The sequence below is a fragment of the Anolis carolinensis genome, unplaced genomic scaffold (genome assembly GCF_035594765.1).
Source record: "Anolis carolinensis isolate JA03-04 unplaced genomic scaffold, rAnoCar3.1.pri scaffold_14, whole genome shotgun sequence".
NCBI classification, from domain to species: Eukaryota; Metazoa; Chordata; class Lepidosauria; order Squamata; family Dactyloidae; genus Anolis; species Anolis carolinensis.
The window spans coordinates 2,618,969-2,634,014 of record NW_026943825.1 but is presented as its reverse complement, the minus strand read 5'-3'; the positions used below and the strand labels follow the sequence as shown (position 1 = coordinate 2,634,014).

Below are 15,046 nucleotides of genomic sequence, written 5' to 3'. Positions count from 1 at the left end.
ATGCATTTACAGAAACAACATCAAACATCTATACAAAACACTGTAAAATTCAACAGTTAAAAGTACTTTTTAAAAAAGTATCCTACTTTTAACTACAGTAGTCATATTTAGGATCCCATTATTATTATTATTATTATTATTATTATTATTATTATCAGAATCAATTTATTAATGCTCCGACCAATGGTCATATGCATTTACAGAAACAACATCAAACAAACATCTATACAAAACACTGTAAAATCCAACAGTTAAAAGTACTTTTTAAAAAAGTATCCTACTTTTAACTACAGTAGTCATATTTAAGATCCTATTATTATTATTATTATTATTATTATTATTATTATTATTATTATTATCAGAATCAATTTATTAATGCTCCGACCAATGGTCATATGCATTTACAGAAACAACATCAAACAAACATCTATACAAAACACTGTAAAATCCAACAGTTAAAAGTACTTTTTAAAAAAGTATCCTACTTTTAACTACAGTAGTCATATTTAAGATCCCATTATTATTATTATTATTATTATTATTATTATTATTATTATTATTATTATCAGAATCAAGTTATTAATGCTCCTACCAATGGTCATATGCATTTACAGAAACAACATCAAACAAACATCTATGCAAAACACTGTAAAATCCAACAGTTAAAAGTACTTTTTAAAAAAGTATCCTACTTTTAACTATTATTATTATTACTATATTGTTGTTGTTGTTAGGTTTATACCCTGCTTTATTTCTATCCTGAAGGAGACTCAAAGCAGCTATATATCTATTATTATTATTATTATTATTATTACAGTATTATTATTATTCCCCTAATAATTCCTCCTTCAAGTTCTTAGTTTTTTTTTTTAATGACATTTTTGTAACTTTCTTGCAGTCCCAGCGAGGCCTCTCCTTCTTAATGCTTGGTGTGTTTTCTATCTTCTTTGGCAGTGTGCTGACGGGACACAACCATTACGTGATGTGCGCCCAGTTCCACCCCTCGGAGGACCTGGTGGTCTCGGCCAGCTTGGACCAGACTGTGCGCGTGTGGGATATCTCCGGTGAGCTGCTCCGGTCGAGGGGGACAACCAGCAAATGGGCCTCCATGAGGACCGCAGTCTTGAAAGGCAGGCCTCTGTGGACAGAACTCCACACACTACAAGGGGCCCACAAGGCAGAGATACCCATAGGACGTTCCCCAGTTAGAAAAGACTCACACTTTAGAACAGGGATTGGACTGGTTGCCTTTCAAATCTATGATACTATATCTAGCTCATATATTCGAGTATAAGCCGACCCGAATATAAGCCGAGGCACCTAATTTTACCACGAAAAAACTGGGAAAACATTGACTCCAGTATAAGCCGAGAGTGGTAAATTTCAGAAATAAAAATAGAAACCAATAAAATTACATTAATCGAGGCATTGGTAGGTTACCGTATATACTCAAGTATAAGCCGACCCGAATATAAGACGAGGCACCTAATTTCACCACAAGAAAACTGGGAAAACATTGACTCAAGTATAAGCCGAGAGTGGTAAATTTCAGAAGTAAAAATAGAAAAAAATTAAATTACATTAATCGAGGCATCGGTAGGTTAAATGTTTTGAATATTTACATAAAACTCTAATTTAAGATAAGACTGTCCAACTCTGATCAAATCATTATTCCCATCTTCTTCAATGTCAATGTGCTTATGTATGCTTTTAATAATAATAGAGTAAAATAATACATTTAATAATAATAATAATAATTACAGGAAAATAATACAAGTAATAATAAATAGAGTAAAATAATAAATGCAGTAATAATAATAAGATCAGAGTGAAATAATAAATGTAATAATAATAATAATAATGAGTAAAATAAATGTAATAGTCGCAACAATAATAGAGAAAAATAGTAAATGTAATAATACCAATAATAACGGAGAAAAATAATAAATGTACCATATATTCTCGAGTATAAGATGACCCAAATATAAGCCAACCAGGACTCTCACCCGAGTATAAGCCGAGGGGTTATAAAAAAGTCTTTAAAAAAGGACTGAAAAACTAGGCTTATACTCGAGTATATACAGTACCAATAAAATGACATTAATTGAAGCATCAGTAGGTTAAATGTTTTTGAATATTTACATAAAGCTCAAATTTAAGATAAGACTGTCCAATTCTGATCAAATCATTATTCTTATCTTCGTCAATGTCAATGTGCTTATGTATCCTTTTAATAATAATAGAGTAAAATAATAAATGCAATAATAATAATAAGATCAGAGTGAAATAATAAATGTATTAATAATAATAAAAATAGAGTAAAATAAATGTAATTGTCGCAACAATAATAGAGAAAAATAAATGTAACAATAATAATAGAGAAAAATAATAAATGTACCATATATTCTCGAGTATAAGCTGAGCCAAATATAAGCCAACCAGGACCCTCACCCGAGTATAAGCCGAGGGGGGCTTTTTCAGCCTTAAAAAAAGGGCTGAAAAACTAGGCTTATACTCGAGTATATACAGTATGTGTGTGTGTGTGTGTGTGTGTGTGTATATATATATATATATATATATGTATATGTATATGTATATATACACACACACACACAAGATAAAGTTTAGGAAGGGACCCCCAAAGATTTATTTGGCTGTCCCTGTTCCAACTTGTGTACAGATTCAACTTAAAAACAAACCTATAGAATCCATCTTGTTTGTGACTTGGGGACCGCCTGCTTTGCCTCTGAAGGCCCCGTTCCCTCTGCAAAGGTCTCTTTTCCTGACTGCGGTTCTCATCTGGTCGGGTTTGCTGGTTTTTTTGTGGCACACGTTCAGACATGACCCAGCTGCGGGACGAAGGGTTTATCTTTCTGTATTGGGAGGACTTTGTATTCTCTTCCGCCAGCATCCCTCGCTGGGTCCCTTTTGCTCCGTCGCTCTCTTGGCAGAATATTATAATAGTAGTAGTAATAATAATAAGAATATTACAAGAGGTGAATGTTAATACAACAGAACACAATCTAATACAGGGGTCCTCAAACTTTTTAATCCGAGGACCGGTCCACAATCCTTCAGACTGTTGAGGGGCCGGATTATCATTTGAAAAAAAATATATAAACAAATTCCGATGCACACTGCACATGTCTTATTTGTAGTGCAAAAACAACAACAACAAGAACAATGAAAGAACAATACAATATTTAAAAATAAAAACAATTTTAACCTAACATACATTCATCAGGATTTCAGTGGGAAGTGTGCTCCTGCTTCTGGCCAATGAGATAGTCAAGTTAGTTAGGATTTTTGTTGTTGTGTGCCTTCAAGTCATTTCAGACTTTGGGCGAGCCTAAGTCTAAAATGTATTTATTTATTATTTATTTATTTACTGCATTTATTTACTACATTTGTATCACACCCTTCTCACCCCAAAGGGGACTCAGAGTGGCTTACAAATTATATGTACATACAATATATTATATTATTAGCATAGCACAATATTAGCATTATATATTACTATATTGAACTATACCACTGTACTGTAATATTATTAGTAATATTATATGTAATATAGAATGTATAATTAATATTATTTTATGGTATTATTATTAGTGTTATATTGTATTACATTATAATAATATTATCAATATTATATGTAAATACAATATATTATATTATAAAACTGAGGGCGGGGGCCAGGTAAATGGCCTCGGAGGGCCGCATCTGGCCCCCGGACCTTAGTTTGGGGACCCCTGATCTAATACAACAGAAACATTAACCAACATTAATATCCTTTTTTCTGCCAAGAGGGAAAAAAGGGGAGGAAAGGGTGCAGCTTGGGTCTGGTTGCTTGTGTTAAAACGCATGGAGAAAAACACATAATGCTTTTGTTTGTAACCATGAAGCTGCCTTGTTTGCAACACTAACCCTTTTCTTTCTGTACCCATTTCTAATTATAAATAATAATAATAATAATAATAATAATAAGCAAGCAGTGTGAAGGGAGTTTCACCTTTCCTTTTAAAACCAGACCGCTTTGGAATGGCCAGTGCTAACATGGACTCCCTTTTGTATAACCGGGGATTGTTTCTTTCTGCAAATGTTCTGGATGTGTGTATTGTGTTATTCCGGATTGTACACCCCAGCAGTGTGTGTTTTGAGGGATCCTGGGAATGAAGAACGACGTGGTGATCTAGATCAGTGGTTCCCAAAGTGGGCGCTGGAGTGATCCTGGGGGGTGGTTGATGGCACCTATTAGGACACGGGGGCGGAGCTAGAGGAGTGGGCGTGGCTTCCTCCCAAGAGCCCGAGACAGGGCTGAGCCTCTATACCTCTCCTGAGGCTCCTGTTGGGACACAGAGGGCGAAGCTAGGGAAGGGGGCGGGGCCAAGACAGGGCTGAGCCTCTATAGCTCTCCTGAGAGGCCTTTTAGGACTAAAGGGCGTGGCTAGGGAAGGGGGCGGGGCCAAGACAGGGCTGAGCCTCTATAGCTCTCCTGAGAGGCCTTTTAGGACTAAAGGGCGGGGCTAGGGAAGGGGGCGGGGCCAAGACAGGGCTGAGCCTCTATAGCTCTCCTGAGAGGCCTTTTAGGACTAAAGGGCGGGGCTAGGGAAGGGGGCGGGGCCAAGACAGGGCTGAGCCTCTATAGCTCTCCTGAGAGGCCTTTTAGGACTAAAGGGCGGGGCTAGGGAAGGGGGCGGGGCCAAGACAGGGCTGAGCCTCTATAGCTCTCCTGAGAGGCCTTTTAGGACTAAAGGGCGGGGCTAGGGAAGGGGGCGGGGCCAAGACAGGGCTGAGCCTCTATAGCTCTCCTGAGAGGCCTTTTAGGACTAAAGGGCGTGGCTAGGGAAGGGGGCGGGGCCAAGACAGGGCTGAGCCTCTATAGCTCTCCTGAGAGGCCTTTTAGGACTAAAGGGCGGGGCTAGGGAAGGGGGCGGGGCCAAGACAGGGCTGAGCCTCTATAGCTCTCCTGAGAGGCCTTTTAGGACTAAAGGGCGGGGCTAGGGAAGGGGGCGGGGCCAAGACAGGGCTGAGCCTCTATAGCTCTCCTGAGAGGCCTTTTAGGACTAAAGGGCGGGGCTAGGGAAGGGGGCGGGGCCAAGACAGGGCTGAGCCTCTATAGCTCTCCTGAGAGGCCTTTTAGGACTAAAGGGCGGGGCTAGGGAAGGGGGCGGGGCCTCTTCCCAAGTGCCAGAGACAGGCCTGAGCCTCTATACCTCTCCTGAGGCGCTTGTTAGAACACGGGGGCGGGGTATAGAGGTTCAGCCCCGTCAGGCACTTGGGAAGAGGCCCCGCCCCCTCCTCTAGCCCCGCCCCCTGTGTCCAGGACAGGGATAGAAGCTCAGCCCTGCCTCAGAGCTCGTAACTCCGCCCATCCCAGTCCTGGCCGCCCATTTGTGGCTCCGCCCACCTCCCTTCGCAGCCCTAGACTAGAGGAGAGGCTCAGCCCCGCCCTCTTGAGCAGGAGCCACGCCCACCCCTCTAAGCCACGCCCCCTTTCCAGGGGACACGGAGTCATATTTTTTCTGGAAAGAGGGCAGCAGGCCAAATAAGTTTGGGAACCACTGGTGTAGATCAAGAGCCTTGCATCCAGGTCTGGCATGTGCCTTGGTCTCCCTTCGATGCATGAAGAAGCCTTTTGCTGCCTGCCTTTCCGCTCTCCTTCCATCCCATTCCTTCCTGTGAGCTGGATCATGCTCTCGGCGTCCCCCGTTTCCCCTCTGGATCTGCGCAGCTGCTGCGGAGATTTCCCATCCGGCGCCCGTCCATCCTTCCCTTTCGAAAGGCAGCATCCGTCCATCTATCATGGCTCTGTATATTATCATTTTATTTATTTATTATTTATTTATTTCATGTCAAAAACGTTGCAGTATAACTAAGTTTTAGACCAAAAGCGGGCAACAGCTACCTCATCGTCCGTAGCTTTAAACAACTTCTCCTCGGTACATGAGGCAGGATTATTATTGTTACTGTCATTGTTTTGTCGGAGGCTTTCATGGCTGGAATCACTGGGTGGTTGTGAGTTTTCCGGGCTGTCTGGCCATGTTCCCAGGAGCATTCTCTCCTGATGTTTTGCCCACATCTATGGCAGGCATAGTTTCCTATTTTCCAACAGACCTCACAACCTCTGAGGATGCCTGCCATAGATGTGGGCAACACGCCAGGAGAGAATGCTTCTGGAACATGGCCAGACAGACCAGAAAACTCACAACAACCTCACTTTCTTCTTCTTCTTCTTGTCATTATTAATATGTTTATTTAAACCCCATTTTTCTCTCCACAAGGAGACTCAAATCTATTATAATAGATTTAGATATTATTATTATTATTATTATTATTATTATTATTATTATTATTATTATTTATAACCTGCTTTTTCTCTCCACAAGGAAACTCGGAAACATTGTATTATTAATATTATTATTGTGTTTATTTATACCCCGCTTTATCTCTCCACCAGAAAACTCAAAACAGTTACGTATCTATTACGTATCTATTATTAGTTTTAGAATGCATATTATTGTTTATTTATACCTCACCTACAAGGAGACTCGGAGACTTATTATTATTATTACTATATTTATTTAGACCCTGCTTTTTTCTCTCCACAAGGAGATTCAAAGCAGCTATGTATCTATTATTAGTATTAGAATGTATTACAGTAGAGTCTCACTTATCCAAGCCTCGCTTATCCAAGTTTCTGGATTATCCAAGCAATTTTTGTAGTTAATGTTTTCAATATATTGCGATATTTTAGTGCTAAAATCGTAAATACGGTAATTACAACATAACATTACTGCGTGTTGAACTGCTTTTTCTGTCAAATTTGTTGTAAAACACAATGTTTTGGTGCTTAATTTGTAAAATCATAACCTAATTTGATGTTGAATAGGCTTTTCCTTAATCCCTCCTTATTATCCAAGATATTTGTTTATCCAAGTGTCTGCCGGCCCGTTTAGCTTGGATAAGTGAGACTCTACTGTATTATTATTATTATTATTATTATTATTATTATTATCCTGCTTTTTTTCTCCACAAGGAGACTAAAAGCAGCTATATATCTATTATTAGTATTGGAAGAAATAATAATAATAATAATAATAATAATAATAATAATGTTTATATCCTACCCCACTTTTTCTCTCCAACAAGGAGACTCAAAGATAAATAATTACAGTATTATTATTGATTATGTTTATTATTATTCACTTTATTTATACCCCAGCTTTTCTCCCTATGGGCTAACAATCCCACACTTTAGTCAAGTTTAAAAAGTGCATTGCAAGGGTGAAATGGATACACTTTGGGTCCATGAGGCCAGGAATGGATTCAACCTTTTTTTTTTCCCCATTGACATTCATGGGCAGCATTTCCAGCTCTTGACGCCTCTTTAACGTGGCCTTTGCTTCCTCTGTTGGGGCCGTTGTTGTTCTTTCTTTCCCAAAGGCCTGAGGAAGAAGAACCTCTCTCCTGGCGCGGTGGAGTCTGACGTCCGAGGCATCACCGGCGTCGACCTCTTCGGCACCACCGACGCCGTGGTCAAGCACGTCCTGGAGGTACAGTCCGTAGGGGACACTGAGGCCATCTAGTCCAGCCCCATTTGGCCCAGCTCAAGCACTCCTGAACAACGATACTTCTCATGTTTACGTGGCTTCTCTTTAGATTAGAATCCATTGGTTTGCATTCTTCTTTTTGGGACAGCAAGCACTGTTTCGACCATGGAGTAATTTGTTGAACAGAGGCTGGAGGGCCATCTGCCGGGATGGTTTGGATTGTGTACTACTTGATCTCAGAAGGCGGCTTCAATGGATGGTCTTTGGGGTCTACTCCAACTCTGAGATTCTGTTAATATTAAGGAGAGGCTGGATGGCCATCAGCCAAGAGGATTTGCATTGTGTGTTCCTTGGGGGCTGAACTCTAGGATTCCAGCTCTAGGATTATTCTATTATTATTATTATTATTATTATTATTATTATTATTATTATTTTATGACACAACAAACAAGATAGATATGCTGGATTTCGTGTCACAAAATCAGAAGTTGAACACTTCCCAAGTGTCTAGGACTATGTGATGTATTTTCGGATGATGCGCGCAGATCCCAGTAGGGAGGCCTTTTGCAGTTGGATGATGATAATGATGATAATGATGATGATGATTATTAAGCAGTCAAGAGGATTTGCATTATGTATTCCTTGGGGGTTGGGCTCTAGGATTCCAGCTCTAGGATTATTCTATTATTATTATTATTATTATTATTATTATTATTATTATTATTATTATTAAGCAGTCAAGAGGATTTACATCATGTATTCCTTGGCGGCTGGACTCTAGGATTCCAGCTCTAGGATTATTCTAGTATTATTATTATTATTAAGCAGTCAAGAGGATTTGCACTGTGTATTCCTTGGGGGCTGGACTCTAGGATTGCAGCTCTAGGATTATTCTATTATTATTATTATTATTATTATTATTATTATTATTATTAAGCAGCCAAGAGGCTTTGCATTGTGTATTCCTTGGGGGCTGGACTCTAGGATTCCAGCTCTAGGATTATTCTATTATTATTATTATTATTATTATTATTATTATTATTATTATTATTATTAAGCAGCCAAGAGGCTTTGCATTGTGTATTCCTTGGGGGCTGGACTCTAGGATTCCAGCTCTAGGATTATTATTATTATTATTATTATTACTATTGTATGACACCGCAAACAAGATAGATATGCTGGATTTCGTATCACAAAATTACAAGTCGAACACTTCCCAAGTGTCTAGGATAGTGTGATGTATTTTTGGATGAAAATTATTATTATTATTATTAAGCAGTCAAGAGGATTGGCATTGTGTATTCCTTGGGGGCTGTACTTTAGGATTATTCTATTATTATTATTATTATTATTATTATTATTATTATTATTATTACTATTATAGCAGTCAAGAGGATTTGCATTGTGTATTCCTTGGGAGCTGGACTCTAGGATTCCAGCTCTAGGATTATTCTATTATTATTATTATTATTATTATTATTATTATTATTAAGCAGTCAAGAGGATTTGCATTGTGTATTCCTTGGGGGCTGTACTCTAGGATTATTCTATTATTATTATTATCAACACAACGACGTTGTATGGCACAGCAAACAAGATAGATATGCTGGATTTCATATCACAAAATCACAAGTCGAACACTTCCCAAGTGTCTAGGACTGTGTGATGTATTTTCAGATGATGCGTGCAGATCCCAGCAGGGTGGCCTTTTGCAGCTGGCAGATCGTAATTTTGTCAATGTCTATTGTTTCCAAATGCTGGCTGAGATCTTTTGGCACGGCACCCAGTGTACCCATCACCACCGGGACCACCTGCACTGGTTTCTGCCAGAGTCTTTGCAGTTCAATCTTGAGGTCCTGATAGCGGCTGAGTTTTTCCTGTTGTTTTTTGTCAATGCGACTGTCACCTGGGATGGCGACATCAATGATCCAAACCTTTTTCTTTTCCACAACTGTGATGTCTGGTGTGTTGTGTTCCAGAACTTTGTCAGTCTGGATTCGGAAGTCCCACAGTATCTTTGCGTGCTCATTTTCCAATACTTTTGCAGGTTTGTGATCCCACCAGTTCTTTGCTGCTGGGAGGTGGTACTTGAGGCATAAGTTCCAATGAATCATTTGGGCCACATAGTTGTGCCTCTGTTTGTAGTCTGTCTGTGCAATTTTCTTAAAGCAGCTGAGGATATTCTATTATTATTATTATTATTATTATTATTATTAAGCAGAAGCTGGATGTCCGTCTGTTGGAAGGGATCGGGTTGTTGTGCCTTTCCTGCCTGGCAGAAAGAAGGGGGCTGGACTGGATGGTCCTTGGGGGTTCCTTTCATCCCTGGGACAATGCTCTGACCTGTCTCTTCTGCTCCACTTTCCTGCTTTTAGGGCCACGACCGCGGGGTGAACTGGGCCGCCTTCCACCCGACCATGCCGCTCATTGTCTCGGGGGCCGACGACCGGCAGGTCAAGATCTGGAGGATGAACGGTAGGTATCAATGCAGGACAGGAGGGGGGATGTTGTGCCTTCCTTTCTGTGTACAGTCTCGAGACGCATCTCCCTTCTCTCTGCAGAGTCCAAGGCCTGGGAGGTGGACACCTGCCGCGGGCATTACAACAACGTCTCCTGCGCCGTCTTCCACCCACGCCAGGAGCTGATTCTCAGCAACTCCGAGGACAAGAGCATCCGCGTCTGGGACATGTCCAAGCGGTCAGCACGTCCTCTTGGCCCCCCCAGTGGGCTTTGCATGCCTTCCTAGCCATTGCAACCTTGGCATAATAATAATAATAATAATAATAATAATAATAATAATAATAATAATAATATAGTAGAGTCTCACTTATCCAAGCCTTGCTTATCCAAGCTTCTGGATAATCCAAGCCATTTTTGTAGTCAATGTTTTCAATATATCATGATATTTTGGTGCTAAATTCGTAAATACAGTAATTACGACATAACATTACTGCGTATTGAACTACTTTTTCTGTCAAATTTGTTGTAAAACATGTTTTGGTGCTAAATTTGTAAAATCATAACCTAATTTGATGTTTAATAGGCTTTTCCTTAATCCCTCCTTATTATCCAAGATATTCGCTTATCCAAGCTTCTGCCGGCCCGTTTAGCTTGGATAAGTGAGACTCTACTGTAATAATAATAATAATAATAATAATAATAATAATAATAATAATAATAATAAATAGAAGTATAACATCCTATTATTTTTAATTGTTATGTATTACTGTAATATAATAAATTTATATAATGTATAATAACAAGAATAGAACCATACCATCCTATTATTGTTATCTATCACTTTGAAACTGTTATTTATTAATGTTTTGATTAGCATCAAATTTAATTTTATGTTGTGATAATGGTTTACTGTTGTCTGTTTATTGTTTATACTATTTTCTGTATCTGTGAATTGTTATAAGCCACTCCAAGTCCCTTTGGGGGGGATATAAATAAAGGTTTATTATTATTATTATTATTAATAATAATAATAATAATAATAATAATAATAATAATAATAATAATAATAACAACAACAATATACTAATTTCATATAATATATATTAATAGAACCATACCATCCTATTATTGTTATCTATTAAAAACAAATCACTTTTAAACTGTTATTAATGTTTTGATTAGTATGAAATTTAATTTTATGTAGTGATAATTGTTTACTGTTGTCTGTTTATTGTTTATATGATTTTCTGTATCTGAATTGTTGTAAGCCACTCTGAGTCCCTTTGGGGAGGGGGGTGTATGAATTAATTTATTATTATTAGTTGTATTATTATTAATGTTAATAATAACAATAACATTATAATAATTGTATATAATATATAATAATAGAACCATACCATCCTATTATTATTATATAATAATATAATAGTCTTATAATACAATAATAATATATTATTATTCCTCTTCCTCAGCACCGGCGTCCAGACTTTCCGCAGGGACCATGACCGCTTTTGGGTCTTGGCGGCCCACCCCAACCTCAACCTCTTTGCCGCAGGTAAGGAAATGATAATATGAATAATTCAAACTTTTCATAGGTATCTTCCTGTGAAGAAGGTGTTTCAAGGGGCTTATACGTAGCTCTTCCTCCAAATGGGCGCAGCTATGATATCGTCGACATATTGGAGTTCTATCACCAATAATAATAATAATAATAATACATTATTTTTCTACCCCGCCACCATCTCCCAGCAGGGACTCGGGGCGGCTACACGGGACACAGGACCAAAGATACAGAATTAGTAGATTAGTTAAAACATATTGCAATAAAAACACAGTAAAAACAGCATTTATACAACACTGTTACTTTAAACAAAACAATACATTAAACCATAAAACTCAGTTAACATATAAATTAGTTTAAAATAAAGTAGGATGAAATGGACCACCAGGTTGGTGGAGGGGATGGCATGGAGGGGCCACTTAAACTAAAGTGCAATAATACCGTTCTAATGTGCTTTGGGGCCAAAGGACAAAGTGTAAACATTTCTAGACAGAATAATGTACTATAATAATAATAATAATATTGTACTATACCATTATATTGCAATACTAGCTGTGCCCGGCCACGCGTTGCTGTGGCAAAGTGATGGTGGTATTGGTTAAAAATTGTTGTGTAAATTTTATTTGACGTTATTTGCATTTTTAAATTAATTTTATTGTAAGTTATATTTTTATTTATTATATTTTATTATTTTCTTGTATTATTTTTAGTTATTTTCTGTTATTATAGTATTTTATTGTATCAATTTTTTAAGTGTTTTTTATTATTTTTTATTGGGTTGCTAGGAGATCAAGTTGGAGGAGCTTAGGCTTCTAACTGGCAGCAATTGGATAAAAGCAATTATTCCTCTCCCTCTAATTAGGACTTTATTTTTCTTTTCTTTTTGTTGTATCAACCTAGAGGCGTGGATGATGGGTTGTGTTGTCAAATTTTGAGGTTGGGGGGCCTGTAGTTTTGTTGTTTTGTGGGTCGCCGTGATGCCATCACTCTTTTATATACATAGATTATTAGTAATATTACATGTAATATATGATATACAATCATAATAGTGTGTTATTATTATTATATTTTATTACATTATGATATTATAATATAATAAGTATGCTTATTTAAGTGGTGAGCTACCAAAGGCCAGAGACTTTTAGTAGGCCAAAGTTGTTGTGAGCTAATAATGATAATAATGATGTCCCCTCTCTCGCCTCCTTTGTCTGTAGGCCACGATGGGGGCATGATCGTCTTCAAGCTGGAGCGTGAGCGGCCGGCCTATGCCGTCCATGGCAACATGCTCTACTACGTCAAGGACCGCTTCCTGCGCCAGCTGGACTTCAACAGCTCCAAGGATGTGGCCGTTATGCAGCTCCGGAGGTCGGTCAGACAGGCTTTGGCCCATCTCTGTGCATTCATTCAGGCTTCCCAATTTGGGTGGGGGGAGAGGGAGACATATGCTAGATCAGGGGTCCCCAAACTAAGGCCCGGGGGCCGGATGCGGCCCTCCAAGGTCATTTACCTGGCCCCTGCCCTCAGTTTTATAACATAATATTTTAATATCATTTTAAATAATATAATGTATTGTATATACATACTAGCTGTGCCCGGCCATGCGTTGCTGTGGCGTTGTCTGGTGGTGTTGGTGAGAACTTGTTGAGGTAGTGGTGGTATTGAGTGTCTGTTGTATGGTTGTCTTTATGTTTAGTATGCATTTGGTTGTTTGTGTACTGTGAAAGTGGTGAGGGTAGAGGGGGGTCTATGTCCCTGTGTCGTATTGTATAGTATTTATACGTTGTCCATGTGTTGTGAATGCTTGGATTGTGTCCTGCTGCATAGTAGAAAGGGTTGGGCTGGATGGCCCTTAGGGGTCTCTCCAAACTCTTGTGCCTGTCCCCTGGGCTGAGTAGGTTGCTAGGAGACCAAGTGGGCAGAACTTAGCCTTGTAACTGGCAGCAATTGGATAAAAACAATTATTCCTCTCCCTCTAATTAGGACTTTATTTTTCTTTTCTTTTTGTTGTATCAACCTAGAGCCGTGGATGATCGGTTGTGTTGTCAAATTTTGAGGTTGGGGGGCCTGTCGTTTTGTTGTTTTGTCTGCTGCCCTGATGCCATCACTCTTTTATATATATAGATAGATAATAATAATAATAATAAAACTTTATTTATACCCCGCCACCATCTCCCCGTGGGGACTCGGGGCGGCTCACAATATTACAAAAGTAACAGCGCAAATACACCAACAATATACACAGTTTAAAACACAAGAAGATAATAAAACAGAAGTTAAAACAAAGGTTTATACAACAGTAATAAAATCAAACAACCACCAATGCCATTCAGTAAACTTCAAACATGAGGTGGGGGGGACTATAGCAGCAATATAAGATAAAATCATTAGATTAAAATACTATAATATTATAATGTTATACAATATAATACTAATAATAATACCATGTAATAATATTAATTATACTTTATATATTACATATAATATTACAGTATAGTGGTATAGTTCAATCTAGTAATATATAATGCAAATATTGTGCTATGCTAATAAAATAATATATTCTATGTACATACAGCTGCTCTGAGTCCCCTTCGGGGTGAGAAGGGCAGGATATAAATGTAATAAATAAATGTAGTAAATGAATAAATAAATAATTTTAGACTTAGGCTTGCCCGAAGTCTGAAATGACTTGAAGACACACAACAACAACAACAATCCTAATTAACTTGACTATATCATTGGCCAGAAGCAGGCCCACACTTCCCATTGAAAAATCCTGATAGGTTTATGTTGGTTACAATTGTTTTCATTTTTAAATATTGTATTGTTCTTTCATTGTTGTTTTGCACTACAAATAAGACATGTGCAGTGTGCACAGGAATTTGTTCATTTTTTTTTTCAAATGATAATTCGGCCCCTCCACAGTCTGAAGGATTGTGGACCGGCCCTTTGCTTTAAAAGTTTGAGGACCTCTGTGCTAGATGATTAAATCGATAGATGAAGAAAGAGAGAGAGAGAGAGAGATGCGAATGGATGGATAGATAGAGATAGAAAGATAGATACCCTTCCGTCTTGCCTATTATTTTGCTTTCTCTGCTGTTTAAACTCAAGTCCCCTTTTCCTGCTCCTTTTTCTCCAGTGGCTCCAAGTTTCCCGTGTTCAATATGTCCTACAATCCGGCCGAGAACGCGGTCCTCCTTTGCACGGTAAGGCCATTTCTCTGTACATTTCCCACATCTGTATCCACTTCCAGCATATTGATGTTGATATATATATATATATATATATATATATATATATATATATGATTATTTTATTATTTTATTTACTTCATTTATACCCCACCTTTCTCACCCCATGGGGGACTCAATGTGGCTTACAACTCCGGCAAAATTCATTGCCGCTTAAACATAGTAATAAAACACAGCTCATCAATTAAAACAGTTGTACAAATAAAAGATATAGAATGACAGGT

At 38.3% G+C, this 15,046-nt stretch overlaps 1 protein-coding gene across 1 annotated transcript in view; it reads left to right on the top strand.

Annotated features, from left to right (window-relative positions):
• Positions 1-15,046, top strand: part of copa (COPI coat complex subunit alpha) — a 60,528-nt gene that overhangs the window by 9,611 nt on the left and 35,871 nt on the right. The window contains exons 6-12 of the mRNA XM_062964754.1: positions 955-1,064; positions 7,447-7,556; positions 9,929-10,028; positions 10,115-10,250; positions 11,486-11,568; positions 12,789-12,939; positions 14,711-14,777. Coding sequence (XP_062820824.1) covers positions 955-1,064; positions 7,447-7,556; positions 9,929-10,028; positions 10,115-10,250; positions 11,486-11,568; positions 12,789-12,939; positions 14,711-14,777 — 757 coding nt within the window. The remainder of the gene's footprint in view (positions 1-954; positions 1,065-7,446; positions 7,557-9,928; positions 10,029-10,114; positions 10,251-11,485; positions 11,569-12,788; positions 12,940-14,710; positions 14,778-15,046) is intronic.